The following is a 17789-nucleotide window of genomic DNA, read 5'->3' as shown; positions in this document are numbered from 1 at the left end:
AAAATGTGGCCATTAAAAATGAGGCTTTAAAAAGTTTGGATGGTTGTTTCCAAGAGGAAAAAAAAAAAAAAAAAAGAAGAATGTCACCCATCACTGGATGAGATTAAAATCAGAATTCTGCTTCTAACTTTTTTTGGATGAGAAAGATTGCAGGTGCTTCATTACAGGACTAGGAACAAAACTGGAGTGTGGTACAAGCAATAATGTTGGTGGAATGACAGTGGTAACATCTGGTCCAGGGCACAGAGAGAGAAAAAAAGCTGAGAAAAATTAGTTTGGAATTTTTTCAGCTAGATAATCTGGAGTGGAAGAGTTGTTTATTTCAGGATTTTTTTAATTAATAAAAAAAATCTGGGATTGAATGGGGTTATGATCTGGCTTCTGCAGTATTTGATGCATTTTCAATGCAGTCTATCAGCCAGCTATGTGTTTTTTCTCATTTGAATAAATTATTTCCTTAACATACAAAGTATTTCATGTAAGCCAGAAAGGCATATTGGGTCCTATCTACTTTTACCTTACTTAAGCCTTTAATTTGGCATGAAAAAAATAATGCCAATTGTCAGATCAGATCCATTTTGTAGGTCTTTTTACTTATTAGACAGAAATTTTCAAAACATGCCTAATCATTTTATTAAACATAGATGAACTATGTTGCCTAGAATGCTTTCTGCTAAAGTTCTGGAAAGAATTTCATTGCTATTTAGTCACAGCATGAAGTTCAGAGAAAAACTCAGTGACATTCCCTTACCTTTTAATGGTGTGATTGCAATATCCAAAAAATGTCTTTGCTTCAGAACTAATTTAAGAAATGGGATGACTAGTTATAATAATTCTTTTGTAGTTTTAAAGCTTAAGATTTATTGTACAAGGCCCTTGTTTTATAAAACATGTGACAGGCTTGAACATTTAAGACTTACAAGACTGTCTTTAATTTATGCACCATGTGAGAGCTTCCTAATTTATTTTCTAAATAGTGTTCACTGTGAACAAATGATAAAATGTGGCCAAATGAGTATTTTATACTAAATATCCCTTCATTTCATTCCAAACCTGACTGAGCCTGGAAAAATTATATGAGCTCTGCAGGTTTTCTCTTTTATGATGTTCTGAATTCTATTGTTGGGTTTTTTTTCCTGCTTGCTGCAGAAATACTTTGCTCTACATCCAGACTTGTTTTCTCTGCTGGTGTTTTCAAGGACACTAATGATGGGTGATCATTTCTTAAAATCAGGAGCTGGCTGTTTCCAGATCCTGAAACTAATACATTTTGGCCTTTGGAAGTAAGACTGTCAGTGTAGGGAATCATTTGGAGTTGCTGAAATGTACCTGACAGAGTCCAGCTAGTTATTTCACTCAGATTATGGGCAACAGCAATTTTCTGTCTCAACAAACCTCAGGTACACAAGAAGAATTAATGCAGAGATTAAGGTGAAAATTGAAATTTAATCTCAAAAATATTTAGCCTGTGTTACTATTAATCTCCTAACAAAGTTTGCCTGCATTGTGCACTGCTATTACCATAGAAGTATGTTACATATTCTGGTTGCATATGTAAAATAACTCTTAGAACTGGCAGAATTCAAAATTAATGAATGTGTTTAATCAGTGAGCTTCCTGCAATGCACACAATGTGCTCAAAAATTTATCTTGGGTTATCTATTCATCTTGGTAAGAAGGAAACCCATACTGCCTTATTTTCTAATAGATAGAAATAAATTAGTGTTTTGTTAATTATGGGTTGAGTTGTGGTCCCTTTGAAGAGCAGTTTTCTTGTTAATTAGTCATCCTGGCTTTCATTCATGGATTCAGTCATCCTTGATTTTGGAGGGATTCATTTCAGAGAATGCCATGATGAAACCCAAATGCAGAGATTTTCAGCCTGGAGCAGTTGTATTGTCTTACAAAAATGTCAAAATAGGATAAACTTACCCTAAATTAATAATAATTTGTGTTTTCATTTTTAATGAACTTTTCACACTACAAAAAAACATGGAATTCTCTTTTTCCATTTGGTAAGCATTTTACCCTTTATGCTGCTAATACAAGTGATTCAGTTTACAGCAGAGGAAAGACTAATTTAAAGTTATTCTGTAAATAAGGCTATTGAATTTCAAAGAGCAAGTATAGATAAACTAAATCAAGTAAGAATATAAAGACAGGGGAATCCTGAAAGGAAGAAGGTGAAAAGAATCTGCTGTTTTCCCAAAGAAAAAGCAAAACTGATGGTGGGACAGAGATAATAATTGAAGCAGTTAGGGCAATCCTGAATTAATAGATTTCATTTTTTAATGAAAAGTTGGGATGACTATTTGAGGACAAAGGTAGAATATGAGCAGAATCAACTGTATGAAAATAGACATTCCTACAGTCAAAGTGGAAGTAAAATGTGGAAATCAGAGCTCTCAAGATGGTTTGGTTAATCTTGATCTAAAAAAAAAAAAAAATTTGGAAGAAGAAACCAGTTCACAAAATTTCATGTCTGGGAGCAAAATCTATAAAAATGGGAACTGTGACATGAGATGATGGATTAGCAAGTGTCAAATATTTAGGAAGATGAAGAATTTATCAAAGTAACTAGGAACCAGCTATGTTGAATTTGAGTAGTCAAGACTTTAGGAGAAATGTGGGGGAAGAAGATTCTTGTGGTAGATTTAAAAAAGGCAAAAACTTGTTTACTATCTTATCAAGAGCAGGTACTGAAACATATGCACTGATTATTGTATTTTTATTTGGTGGGGGTGAGTTAGATTTCTGCACAGGTTCAGCCAATTGTCATATGTGCCTAATGCAGAAAAACTCCAATAGGGATGCACAGAGGTGGTTAAAAGGGAGATTCTGTGTTGAGAAGGAAGGACATTCACCAGTGCAGCACTCAAAGAATTAGTCAACACTGGGGATGGACTTTTTTTGTGCCAAGGTCACTGGACAAAGCTGGAACACAGCATAGCATGAGAATGCACCACTGTTATCTCACCAGGTTTAAATGGCCTCCCAGCTGCCAAGGGCTCAAACTGCATGGATTCCCAAGCTAAGATGAGGAATGAATGATTCATATTGCATGGAAAGTGTTAGAAGTCTGTCTTATGTCAGTCTTGAGTGCAGGAGACTGGAAAAGGTGCATGACTGCTGCTTATGAATACATGAGAGCAAGCACAGTGAAAGTAAAAACCTGCTTAAAATGAAGGAGTGTGGTGGCACATATACTGGCTGAATATTCATCAGAAATAGTTTTAAACTGAAAAGAAGTCACGAAGTTTTCAATACAGAGCAACTTTCAGAAATAGTAGCCTGGATATCATCATCAGTTTAGGATGGAGATCGATCAGTGCCCTGCAGGGAGTATATGATGAGGTTGTGGCAGATGATTAAACTCAAATGGTCTGTTCCCTTTTCCTGTGGCTCTGTACCAGGATGGTCACCAGATGACACAGGAAGTGTTGAGGGATTTTCATAGAGTTCCAAAGTCACTGAGTAGCTTCAAAACACACTATTCCCAATACAAGAATATTATGAAGGAATCAATAATGCTCACATATCAGAAACCAAGAGGAGATTTTTGGCTGTAGGCTGTATTTATCAATACTAAAATTGGTTGAAAGCCTCAGTAGCTGATCCATACAAATGTTAGCAGTAGTTTGTCTGGCAGCCTGAAAAGATGCTCTGAGGGACTGTCAGAGGACACTGCCTGGCAGCTGGCTCTGTCACTGGGATATGGATTTACTGGGTGGTTTGTAATTAACTCAAAAGTAGTACAGAAGGGTTCCAGAATTACTGTAAAAATGCTACTGGCCTTCTCTTCATGAACGTGGGTAACTGCACTTGGGAGTTTTGTATGTGCCCCAAGAAGAGAATACTCCACCTGCAGTATCAGACTTTGTTTTCACTCAGTTGCTCAACACAAAGAAAATTTTCACAGAAAACAACTGGAAAGAATGAATCCCAAGTTCTTAATTAACTTTAGAATGGTTGAACTGCTTTTTTCAAAACATGAATTCATCAGAACTGTATTTCTCCCTATTTTATGCATCACTTGTGAACCACTTCATGCATATTCTGATTTTTTTTTATTATTTTGGAGTAATTGATTGATAGATTTAAAGGACATATCTGCTACAGCTTTATGTATTAGTCTGTTTTATTGAATAGCTCACTTATGTGGGCCAGTTTCTTTTGCCCAGTTAGACTGGAGTGCAGGGGGGAAGAAACCATCATGTTGGCTAAAGGAAAATAAATTCCCTGAAGAAATCCAAAAACCATTGTTTGCCTGAGAGGGAGAATTTTTCACATGATCAATAGAGAACATTACATTTGCATTGCTGATATTCATATCAGTTTGTGTAAAAGGAGATTTGTGCTGGAGATCCTTTTCCATGGGATTTTTAACAGAAATTCTTAAGGGGTTTTTTTTGGTGCCTGGAGAAACAACTGTTATCCTGCAGCTTGCAGCTGCACTGTTTGTAAGTATTTTCCTGATCTTTAATATATTTTCTTGTCCATGACCTCAAATGATTTTTGTTCATTCTTCCCTAGGTTTTGGTGGGAGTTTTTTTGGGGTTTTTTGGGTTTGTTTGGTGCTTTTTGTTTTGTTTTGTTTTGGGTTTTTTTGGTTTTGTTTTTTTTTTTTCTGACAGAAATGTTGGAAGCATAAGAACCTCACATTAGCAACAATTGTTTGCTTAGGCTGTGTCAGTGCTGGAAATTCTGAGGTTGCAGGACTATGGCAGATCCCTTTGGCCTCAACATTTCTGCAGTTTAAACCAATTACCTTAGGCATAGTTATGTTGAAATTATGTCTATTACAAATGGAGCTTTTGTGAATTTCCATATGGAGATCATGTGCTCTCATCCAACAAGGAAGATGCTCAAAGGCATCAAACCAAACAAAAATTAAACAATAAAAATTTCCAACTTCAGAGATTTGTAATCAATCTAAAGTTTCTTTTTTACTTTTGTATTATTAATGACTATGCTCAAGTCAATAAAACCACCAAAATTCATTATCCATCACAAATTATTCATACACCTACATCTTTTGAAGTCCCCTGCTGTATTAATCTCAGGCTCTCCTGAGCAGAAATTGTCAATTATTTTGTGATGTGGTAGTGTTATTTTACAGAATATGAACTGTAACTTGCAACTTGAACTCAGCCTTCAGAACTGAGAGGCCAGTATTTCAGGGTCTTAAATAGGTTTTTTCACAGCATCTTTAGCAAAGGAAAAATCTGTTCAAGGAAGCATCAAAAATCCTGGAGGAAATGCTATTGCTATGGGTTCTTATTTTTTCAATTAAAAAGAAAAGTAAAGGTGTGCAAGAAAGACAGAGGTTAGACTGTGATGGAACACTGCTATCCTGAGCAGTAGGATAGAGAGTGTTGAATTTATTTCTTATTTTAACTTTGGATGGAAAAGGTTGGTTTTAATGGAAATGTGCACTCAAAGAGAATTTGTCCAAGGTACTTGTTCCAAGCAAGAATTGCTTTGGGAGTAGATGTGGCCCTAACTATAATTAAAAGTCCCACTAGGTAAAAAATGCAGATTACTTTTAAGTCACATTCTAATAGGAAAAAAGAAGGAAACTTATCAAAAGTCATTTGCATTGCTGAATTGTGTCACAAGTTGAAATTATTCACACAGCCAAAAATAATGACTCGTGAAAGGCATCTACAAAACCTATGTTAAGTTTTCATTAAAGATGTAAGAGAATATGAGGTAACACATGCATTTCTGAAACCCAGAAGATGCCAAGAGAAATAAGAGTAGCTGAAAAAATGAATATTCAGTCACGCCATGCAGTACTGAGACCTGTTAGCAGTAAAAATGGGTTATGCCTTGCCTTAGTTCTGTGTTCCTGTATTTCTGCATTAGCAAATTTATGGTTTATATACTAAAACTGTGAATTCTAGATGCTTTTTCATTCCTATGTGAAATGAAAAAAAAAGAAAAATCTATTCTCCTTCTAAAAACCCAGGCAAACATTTATAAAACCAATTTGCTAAAATAAGTAGAAAACTATGACTTGTTTTTATCAAGTCCAAGTTTCTATTATATCATATAAAGAAAAAGCACAGTATTTATCAGTGCATATAAACAACAAAGCAATCTGTATATAAAGCAGGAATAAAACAATAGAAATCCTGTTCAGGGTGGAGAAGGCTTGTCTTAGATGGCTTCTTCAATCTGCAGCTCATAAACCTTGCTTACATTCTTCACTTACACTTTTTCTCAATTTAACGGTTTTGTATCAGGAAGCAGCACCTCACAGGCTGATAGATAATATATTTGGCTTTCAATTTAGGATCTAATTTTGAATTCAGCTGTGGATATGACAGAGCTGTATTGTTTGTTTATACTGTCTGAGAACTCAACTCTCTGTAGCAGTATTATGTTATGCTGCACTGAAAAGAGAAGCATCCTTCATCAAGTGCAAGAAAACATTTCATATAGTGGGCAATTATTTTCATTCCTAGAAAAGAGGTGATGTATTAAATAATGGCATAAACAGCAGCTAATGGTGGATTGTACTATTACATTTCCATAGAGAATTTCTAGTGACATCATAGACTGCCACAGCAAAGTTTACAAGAACAGTAATCCGTGCATTATTAATCCCGAACTTTAACTATGCAGAATTTTATGCTTTTGGTGTGATAATTTTTGCTGTACTCTTGGTGTTGTTCCTAGAAGTCTCTCTTCATGCTGCAGCCCAGGACAAAAAAGTGGGATGCTCCATAGAAATGCCTTTCGGAGGACTCCTCCCTTGCCTCGGGGTAGGTTCAATGGAATTACAGGACCAGCATATCAACAGCTCCAGGAGTCGAGGATCACAGACCAGGACACGATACCTTGTCATGGGTGAGTGGCTTTTACAATAGTGGCTTTTAAAATAAACGTACATTGTGAAGTTGGTTTTCTGTAGATGGCTTCATACAGATTCATCTTCAAAAATGCATGAAAAATGCACTATTTTTTCTTCCCTTTTAAAATTCAGTTTGATAGAACATTGGCTGTGAGCTCCAGCTGTACATAAGGTTTGGGTTTCAGAAGTGCTCCTGAGAACCTACAGCTGCCTTTGAAGTCGTTTGCAATTGCTGAGATATTTTGCATAATATTTACATATCCCTATAGATTTCCAAAGACTTTCCAGAATATTACAAGCGTATTTTACATAAAAATAGGAATGATAGCTGGAATGGAATAAAAACCCCACCCAGTTTCACCTGTAAGAGTGAAACATTTCACTCTGACTTACAGGTGAACCTGGTGGGGAAGTCTGGTGACTTCTTACACATCAGTTTGACTCATGCTTGTGTCATTGTTGCTATTTGCTTCTTCTGAGGAAAAAAAAAAAAATTGTTGCCTCTTGCAGTAAATGTATGATTGTTCATTTGTGTGATATGTGCATATAATTCCTGGTGGAAATTTCCTGCTGAAATTGCCAGCCCTTGCAGAAAGGAGCAGGCAGGCAGCCTTCCCTCTGCAGCGGCAGCATCGTGTCACAGGCTCTGGGAGGTGCCCTTGCCTCCTCCCAGGCTGAGGAGTGGGGCACAAAACAGCAAAGCTTTGCTTAATTGTATTTACTCTTGTCTAGGAAATCAGTGTGTGACCTTACAAGTATCAGCTTGTACTGGCCTGTATTTTAAATTCACAGTTCTGCAAAATTTGATATTGGGACCAGACTGTGACCCCTTCTGTCCTCCATCCACTCAAGCACTTCTTCCATATTTTGTCCACTAAGGATGTTTATCCTCTAAATATCTGCTGGTTTCACAGTGTTGGTGTTCTCATCGCATTTCCAGCCCAAACAAAAACTTCCTTTGTCCCCTGCAGAACTTACACTACTTCCTTTCTTCTCCTTTTTCACCTCCGTCTTTCCCAATCAGGATACACAAATCAAAGTGGTTTGTCTCCCTAGTTCTGTGAGCATTCTGAACATCATCCACCAGCAGCCTGGCTGGAGCCTGGTCAGTGCACAGGTAGAAGATGGGGGTGTGTGCAAGTGCTCACAAGGCTGGCCCAAAGCCTGGCAGAGCCACTGCAGTGATTCCATCCAGACTCTTACACACTGCATAACATAATTACTGTTGAATATTTATGAATGTCTGCTTTTGTTCCTTGGTTTTAGGAAGAGGGTGGAGAGAGAGCTGCACTTTGAAACACATGCACATGAATTAATTGATTCAGGCAAAATATTTTTTTCAGATAAAAACCCAGATACATTTCTTTGGATGAACTGTGGTTCTGGGAAAGTTAATTATAGGAAAATGTAATTAAGGTTCTGCAATTATAGTTCTAAGTCTCAGTCTATTGAAAACAGCCACAGTCTGGTGTCACACACAGAAGCATGGATCAGTATGTAATTAACTAAAAGCCAAGTCTCACATGCTTTAGATGTAATATCCCTTCTAGTTTAATACCTCACCTGTTGCACACAGTGTATGCACTTTAATTCAACTTCAGTTCTCCTTAGAAAGCCCTGTGAGCATGGGGAAGAAACATATAATTCTGGCATAAAATTGGTATGTCTATCTGTATTTCAAAAAATATTATGGAAATACGCCAGGCATTGCATAACATGTCACTGCTGCTGCCAGTTAGTTTTCAAAATAACAAGAATAATTGAATCTCTATTGTAGAGCTGGCAAATGTTACTGTTTTCTCACCAAACCCATTTCAATTCAGTCTTTTCTTGTTTTTGCTTATATATCATCCATATAATACCTACATTGCATGTGAAATTCATTAAAAACATTCACTCCCTTTGTTTTCAGGGTGCAGTCCAGAATATATTTAGGGCCTGAATTACCAAAAAAGGGACTAATGCAACTGATGCGATCTCTCCAGCTATAGTCGTTTGAACAATTATATATAAGCAAAGGAAACAAGAATGGGCACAACCCAAAGGTCTGCACTGTTTTGTTTTCATTTATTTTTTTTAATTGTCCTCCCTCAGGAATAATACCCCTGATCAGTGTTTCATTCATCCTGAGTCTTGAGAGCTGGTGTAAAAAGCCCCTCCATGAATGGCTGCAGGTGTGTCTAACCATAGTGCCAATGAAATGAACCAGGGCTGAGTCTCAGGTGTCAAACAGCTGCAGCTGTAGGGCACAGACAGGAACCCTTAGCACACATCCCATGCTTGCTCTATTACTGCCCTGGGTGCCACTTCCCAGAGCAGTGTCTCACCTGGCAGCAAAGTTCCCAGCACTTCCTCCTTATCCCAGAGCTCCCAGGTGCTGCTGCTGGGGATGCCAGGTAATTCTGTCCTCCACATGGGCAGGGAGATGTTCAGCAGTGGTGCAGACTCAGTGTCACCACACACCAGTTAATTACAGGTCAGTGGCATTCTGCTGGAAATGAGCCTCCAGTTGTCTCCTGCTCCCCCCTGTCTGACACCTTGCCAGGAGCATGGGCCAGAGGAAACCTTTCCAGTTAATTACTGCTCCTGCCAGTTCTGGACTATGGCAGCTTTGTGTGATTCATTTCTCTTCATTAACTCTTTCTCTGCTCATCCCAAAAAGCAGGAGGCACATAGGACTAGAGGATGTTCCTAGTGAGGTTCAGGAGGCTTGAGGAGATTTTGGAATAGCACCCTTCAAGTCAGAGAGCCTGCTTCCACACCAGATCTAATTTTTGCTCTCCTGATCCATGGATAAAACATATTAGATTCACCATTAGCTTGCATTATTAAATACCGATAAGCTGATTATACATAAATGATGTTCTGGTACTGAGGTCTGTGGTCCTTAGCAATCATGCTTGATAATACAGTAACTCCTAGAGCACTATCTTTTTTTTTTTTTTTTTTGTCATTGTTTATTTCATATTTATTATACTTTCCATTTCTGGTTGTTTTTTTTTTTTTTTTCCAAGTATTTCTAGTAAACAAAACAGTTTGGCTTTGAAACAAAATGGAAATGCTGATAAAAATTCACAAGTTGCCTCACAATCAATAAAATCACGTTATGCGTTAGTGGAGGATAAAGGATTTTCTTTTAATGGTATTACAGTATCAAGAGAACACAGACATTTGCTCAAGTCCTATATATTAGCTCTGTTTCCAGATAAAATCTAATAAAACAAATCAGGCCAATATTATGGATATGGGCAATTGAAAAACTATTTTTTTTCAGAGGTACACTGCACTTAGATACTCTGCTTGTTTGAAGGGGAGTAGAGACAATCATTCCTATGTAAATAAGGACTACACAGCCATGAGTGTTTAATGTTGTTTTTTATCTACACTTTTTTAAAGTGTTTTCCTAAAACAACCATTTGACATTGAGACAACTGACATTGAAGAAAGTATTAATCCGTTTCCCTGACCATAAATGTAGGAATAGAATTCCAAAACTCTTTTCAAAGAAAATTTGTAATATGCTATAACTTCTGAAATGTTTTTAAAAGGAATTTCCATTATTCTCATTTACTTATTCTCATATTACTCATTTCTCATGGGTGAAATGAGACTGAGAGAAAAGCAATGCTTGCCACTGGCAGATTTGAGAATCAAAGCCAGTCTCCAGAGCCTGTTGTTTTCCCCAGGGCCCCACCACTGCCAAGTGCTCCTCTATTTCAGGAGAAAATGGTGTGTATCTCTCCAGCACACTTCCCTAAATCTCACACAGTGTCGCTGCTGACTTCTTGTACAACAAGAACTCTTCTTTGCTCTTTCCAGGTATTCGTCCAACGGTTTAAAAACTCCTCAGAATACTTCAATAAATATGCAACTGCCTTCAAGAGAGACAACCCCCTATTTTAATAACGTGGATCAGAAGGACTTGGTGGGCTATTCCTCTTCAAGGGCCAACTCCGTCCCCATCATCCCGTCCGTGGGCTTGGACGAAGCCTGCATGCAGATGCAAAACGTTCCTGAAGTAACAGGCATCAAATGGTGCAAAAACTCCTATTCTGCTGAACTTGTCCGTGTGAGTTCCCCAGTGAGTAGTTGTCTAATAGCAGAGCAGCAGGAGGTGAAGGTGCTGCTGGAGACTGTGCAGGAGCAGATCCGGATGCTGGCGGAGGCGCGGCGGCCGGAGGACTCGGAGGCGGCCGGCGGCGCCAGCGAGAGCACGGCCTTCCTGCCCGTGAGCCCCACGGCCAGGGCACAGCGAGGGGCACAGAGGGAGGCACAGCTCATCCTCAGCAGTGCCACGCAGAGGGACTCGGCATCCACCCAGTGACTCCGTGCGGGGGCTGCGGGAGGGGGAGCGAGAGCTCCGCGCGCTCGGGAAGGGAGGAGGTTAAATACAAATTATTTATATGCATTAATTTAAGAGCATCTACTTAGAAGAAACCAAATAGTCAATCGCCCTCATATCATAGTGGTTTTTTAACAAAATATTTTTTTAAGGGAAAAGTTGCAGGAGGGATGAAGCGTGCTTTTGGAAGCTTTCTAGGCAGGATTACGCGGTTCCAGTTGCGGAGGGTTTTACGTGGTCCTGTTGGGCTGTCCGAAGGCCTGAGCTGTGCATCTCCTTTTCTGTGAAGGCCAAGTAATCGTCCTTAGATGCATTTCTGGTTGCAGGGCAGCACTGCAGTGAGCTGCTGGGCAGGGATTCAGACCCTGGGAGCACATCCTGTGAGCCCAACACAGATCCAGTCCCTCTCCCCCTCTGCTCTCGATTCCAGGTTCACACCACAAAAACAGGCACAGACACCTACTGAGTTCTGGTGCCTGCTGTGGAATGAGGGCAACGTCCCTGAATAGAGCAGATGCCTAACTCTCAACCTTAATTCGAAGTGTCAGTCACCCCAAGAAAGTCAGTGGAATTATGTATGAGCTTTGGGATTGGCCAAGAGTGGGAGCAGGATTGGGTTCTATAGAGATTCAGTGGTCTGGAGCTCACAGCTGCTCCATCTTCTGAGCTTTGCCTATCAGAGCTGCCTTGCTGGAGAGGGAGGAAGACAGAGAGAAATGTAGAAGTGTGTGTTACAACAGGTTTGGTTTTGCTTTCTGGTTTGGGTTTTTTTAAGTGGAAACATAAACTCTGTTGTTCGTTAGCACCCCTCAACATTTCTAAACTTTTACACTTTAAAGACATTTGTAAGCTCTCAAGGAGCAGTTCTCAGTGTGTGTGCATTTTTTTAAAACTTTTTTTTTTTTTTATTTCACTATGGCTTGTTCAGAGAAGAGTCAGGGATATCCAGTATGATCAAAATCCAGCCAATAAGTGTCCACGCTGCCTAATTTGTTGCTGCATTCAGTTCTCCACTCACTTCAATTAATTGTGGCTTAGGCTTGTGAACTTTAAAGCTTCAACCCTGCAGATGGTTCGTTATGGGCAGACCCACAGGCATGCAGAGATCTGAGTCTAATGGAGCTTTCTAAGAGCAGATGGTTTCCACCAAGTCACTCCCTGCAGGGCATCAAGGCCTTGGAGAGGATGTATAATTTCCTGGTTGCTGTATCCTAATCACAATTATAAGCCCTTTGTGCATCAGCTTTTTTTGAGTCCCTCTAACCCCCCATAAATTGAAACAATATGTGCCAATTTTGAAATGAATTGGGTCCAGTGACACACCTTACTGGGTTTACTAGTGTTTAAATATCTGCTTATTCTCACCGGGGGAGAAATTAACTATAATAAATAATTGCCAAATAGCCTTGCCTGGTTAGTGCCAGGAGATTGAATAAAAAAAATTGGAGTATTTACAGAATGTATTAAAATATTCCTTTGAAGCAAAATAATTGTTAGATTCATTAATGTGCCCCAGACTTTCTAGTTCACAAGTCTCAAGACTTCCCGAAATAGCACAATCAATCACACAGTGCTGTTGTATGTTGAGTCAGAATAAAGCAATATCTTAACCTCTGTCAAGTAAATTTGGAAAAGAAATGCTGAAGGTGTATGTCATTTTTTTTTTGTTAAGGCAGTAAAAAAAATTATTATTTACAGTCTTCATTCAGCAAGTCTCATTTTGGGTTGCTTTTGTGGTTTTGGGTGTTCTTTTAAAGATAAAGTTGATGAAATTGTCCTGTTTACAGAATTTTCTGTGGCTGCAATCTTTGCTGTGTGTTTTCAACAGAAGTGTATTTGAGGGCAAGCTATTGTTTTGTGCCCCAGGATGGAGTGTGAACTGTTCAGGCTCCCTTCTGCATAGGCACAGAGCTTTTGCTGTAGCAGTGAGGTGGGATCCTCATGGGGTTTGGGCTCACCCTGAAGTATTCCTGCCCTCTGTGGTGGCTGGGCACATCTCACTGTGTGTGTGCTGAGCTGACTGTGGTGAGCATGGCCCCACACCAGATAAACCCTCCAAAAAGCAGAGTGCATTAGGTGGGGCTCAGCTCTGCACCCCTGCAATCATTTAACTTTTCTGTCAGCACCATTTGCATCCCCCATCTCAGGACATGAGCACAGGGAGCTTGCCTCTGCCCATAAGCCCTGTGAACATATCTGAATTTTCATATTATATGAAAACTGGGAAATGTATAAAGCTCTGGTTCAACAGTTTTCAAATGGGGACCACAATTAATGAATTGCTCACCATTAATTTCATCGAGATGGTGTGTCTGCAATACAATGCAGAATCCTGCCTGAACTGATGCTTCAAAATTAAATCTTTTCAATTCAGATGCAAGATCTTCCCTCCCCCAAGCTCTGCAAATTCACCTCTGGCAGCATAATGGGAACACACAGCAAGATTTCAGTCAAAGGAAGAACCATATCATGAAGCAATGCCTTTAGGGAGGGAATGTGGTCATGCAGCACCCCCAAAAGACCCAGAAAGAGGAGACGAGCAATGTATTTAAGAGAATGAAATGTTTTATTGAATGGTAGCTGAAGATCTGAAATGGTGAGGATGTCTTTGGTTCATGTTAGAGATACAATCTTGTACTCAGCAGAGGATGTGTGACTGTTCTATGTTAACTGTTCTATTCAGTTCTCAGCATGTTTGAATAGAGAGACCTTAATATTAACCAATGACAGACTAGTGTATTATTTGTTCAGAGCATCACTTCAGCTCTTACTGAAACTGTCATTGTTTGCAGAGGAAAACAAAAAAGGGTTGAAAACATCCAACTAGATAGCCTTAATGTTGTTTGTGTGGTTTTCTAATGCAGATGTTTTCCTCTGTGGACCTTCCTGTTTTACAGTGAATGGGGAAGCATTTTCTCTGAGGTGTGATAATTAATTGTGTAAAGCATCCATATGGAAGTTGTACTGAAACAGCTGACATGGTAGGCCAAATTTTGCATTACTTCTGCTCCCACTGAACTTGTGGATTGGAAGGGATGCAAGTCATTGAGAAATGCAATCCATTCCTAAAAGTACATCTGTTCCCAGCCTTGGAGACAGTCTGTAATCCCCCTAGAAGAGGCTCTGAACTCAGTCGTTGACGTGGATCATAATTAAAAAATTTATCTGACCTATGAAGTTCCAGGTGTAGTCTGGTGTGAAAATTTACACACGCAGCATTGCATTCGAGCAAACTGGGAGAGCAACTGATTAAATAAATTAAACTTTCTCTGAACTGAGCAGAGAAAAAGCCTGTGGCTCCAGCACAACACCATGGAGAATTGAGAGAGATGTATATCCTGATATTTTTTAAAAATTTATTTCTGTTTAGAATTTCTTCAAACACAATCCAAAAGAACCCTTAAAAAAAAACTTAAAACCAGTTATAAAATCCCAGCATTTGAAATAGGAAATGTAGGTAAGTATGGGCACATTTCTAGTGTTTACCATTGAAAAACTCTTCAGTACCCCAAAGCTCAAAGCTGAATGTTGTCATTTTTTCAGGCACATGTTTAGATTAACAAACATTCCTGTGGAGCAAGAGCTCTTCAGAAAGCCTTTGGTGGCCAGCCACACTCAGCTGGTGCAGCCAGTGCAGCAGTGACAGTGCACACTAACAGAGGATCACATCCCAAATCCATGCTGCTTCATGTCCAGCGTGGTGTCACAAAGCTCTGCAGCCTCCCCTGTGATGTGAGCAGTGCTAAACGGATTTGTTTTGCCTCTGAGCATCCCAGCAGAGTGTCAGCAGCCCCAGCAGAGCTCCCTGGCCAGGTGATTGGGCTCCAGGGCTGGGTGTGCCTGGCCAGCCTCTGGCAGCACTGAACGTGCCCCTGTGTGGCTGATCCCAAAGCCACTCAAGCATCCTTCCAGCTTCCATTTTGAAAAAAAAAAAAAAGAGTTGATGTGCTATGACTATGTGGTCAATATGCTCCCAAATTGACCTGTTAGAAGTTAATCACATCTCCTTCCCATGTAAAATCTGGCTTCCTTTTCCCAATTTGTCTCCCTGTAGTCTCCTCTTGGACATTACTTGAGCATTTCTTGCTCTCACAAGAAATTCTGAAAATGAATACCAAAGAAGAACTCTGAAAGAGTCCTACCTGCAGTAAATAAATTTGAAGCTTGAAGGAGCAGGCCTGGAATAAAAACTGGGTTTGAAAGTGGTATTAATATCAATTGCCTTTCAATAAAATGAAATTTCCCTGTAAACTCTTTACCCTTTGGGAAAACAATGAGCTTATAAAGTGATTTGTTATCTTGCCGTGAATTCAAAATGTTTATCTTCAAGGAGATTGGGAAAAAGCAAATATTGAGTATAGATTTTTCAGTTTTTGTGATTTAGTTCTTTTTTTAAAATTTTATTTCAGCAGCCTAATAGGTCAATCAATTCATTATCTGTATTGTCTGACACATAGTCATAAAGTCTCCTCTTTTGTGGTCCAAAAGCTGCAATGCTAGGTTTCCTTAAAGAGATCAAGATTTTATCTAAATTTTATTTTTAAATTATTCATCTAATACTATATTTATGTTGCTGAAAATATAAAGTGATGCAAACTTTTTTTGGTTCTGTACTGCATTATTGCTGAATTCACAGCATGATTGTACTTCCTTTGTTTTGATGTCTACTTCCAGCAAAACAACTGACACCCAGTTTTCATGTTTAGACTTGGCACTTCCAAATCATGGTATCAGGCAGGATTCCTGTATTTTCCATAGCAAAGTTCAAATGCATCACATGCATAAGTATATCACAGGATATTGAAATGAAAAAGCTACAACAGCAGTAGAATGAATAATAAAGTAGGCCTGTGTTTGCTTTGGTGGGGTTTTTTTAAATTTTCATTCCATGGCAATCAGAGGATTGTGCCATGGGAATTGGCAGTCTCCTGCAAGAAATACAGAGTGTATTAGAGACAGTGGAAGCTGTGCACTCTAACTCAGAACTAGAAGAGCCACAGTGGAGGAGGAAACAATCATCCAGTATCTGCTGCAGGGGGTAAGAGTGCTTTCATCCCAATAGTAAAAAACAATGTAATTGTTTACCTGTTGAAAGGTTGACCTGCTAGGAAAGGTAAATTATCTGAACTTATTTATGACCACAGTGGTAGTGTTTGATTCAAGGAAAAGAGGCAGAAATTTCCAATTTTTCCCTACTTGTTCTGTCCCTGGAAACAAATTTATTTATGTTTTGGTTCTGTATTATTAAAGCACTGTTTCCAGTGCTTCAGAGACAGAGTGCTCACACCTCACTGACAGCCTGCACTGACTCTCCCCTGCTTGAAAAGATTTAGCAGTTTCCTCTTTGATCAGCACTCCTGTAAACAAGGAGTGATTTTCTAATACCCCACAAGGCTGTTCATGTGCAAGTTCTCCCAGATAAATAATAAAAGCACAGTGAGACCACCTATAATTCTATTTTTTTAGTATAAGAAACTATATATAATGTTTCATAGCTATAATGGAGAAGGGTTATTGATTACTGGAGTATGTAAATAAGTTATAGGATGTAATGTATGTCAGTGGCATGGAAATCCTGTATTTGTACCACAGCTTTTGATAATACATTCTCTGGGCACCATCAGGAAACCTACAGGCAATTTATAATTGTTCTGTCCTTAAGGGGGATCATGGTCTGTGCCACATCACTGCAGTGGCTGGGCACTGATGTGCCCCTGTCCTTATTTCTTCATTGCAAGAGCCACTTCTGTGCTGTCTGTGCCTGCCTCGGTCTGGCTGAATTCACAGAATTTGTAACCATTCAGCTTCTTTATTCACATTCAGTTTTACTTTGCCCTCAGAATCAAGAGTATCAGCCTGACATTTGGGACCCTGAATAAATTTAAGGCCATAAAGAACTTAATGCACTTAACATTTGTCTGCTTTGGTTTGACCTGACAGGAAATCTCTCCCTTGAAGGGGGATTTCTGCAGCCTGTGCTGCAAGGCACTTCCCTGCCATTCCTTCTTGTGTGCCACTGTCAGCATGTCCTGTCTCTGAGTTCTGCCCAGCACTGGGAGGTACTCTGAGATCACAGACCACTCTCATTTTAGAAGTCATCCGCAGTGAGCTCCAGTGTCAGATGTGACTTCCTGCCTCTTACTACCAAAATATCTCCAAAGGTTAAGGTCTCTAATATTCATCACATTGTGTTATGTAATGTAAGTAATGCCAAAGTTCATAAAATTAAGAGTTATATGGCAAATGCAATTTTAAAATATATGTCTTGCTCTGAAGGAATATGGAGAAAGAGCTCCCAGTTGTGTGAATATTTGGAAACAAAAAATACAAATATAATGATAGAGGAATATAAAAGAATATTACTGATAATTAATTTTCTAAAATGAATTGTAGTTACTTGCCTTCTCTGAAATATGTAGTAGTAGCTGAAGGTTATCAAGATGCATCAGGGATGTGAAGAAGACTCAGTGAGGCTGGTTTACAAGTCATATCTCTCTTTTCAGGAAATCCAGGCTTGGGGTTTCCCTTGCTTAAATTGATGATTCTTTCACAACATGAAATTCACTCCTATGCATTGCATACCTCAGC

General features: G+C 39.1%; 1 protein-coding gene across 1 annotated transcript in view; it reads left to right on the top strand.

The window, feature by feature from the left end:
- NRG3 (neuregulin 3) overlaps positions 1-13923 on the top strand; it is a 337142-nt gene extending 323219 nt beyond the window's left edge. Inside the window, 2 exon segments of the mRNA XM_079312184.1 lie at positions 6685-6855; positions 10679-13923. Coding sequence (XP_079168310.1) covers positions 6685-6855; positions 10679-11183 — 676 coding nt within the window. The 3' untranslated portion in view covers positions 11184-13923.
- Positions 13924-17789: the final 3866 nt, after the last annotated feature.

Source organism: Erithacus rubecula (genome assembly GCF_903797595.1).
Source record: "Erithacus rubecula genome assembly, chromosome: 9".
NCBI classification, from domain to species: Eukaryota; Metazoa; Chordata; class Aves; order Passeriformes; family Muscicapidae; genus Erithacus; species Erithacus rubecula.
Note: the sequence above shows the minus strand (reverse complement) of the source record. Positions and strands in the feature narration are given on the sequence as shown.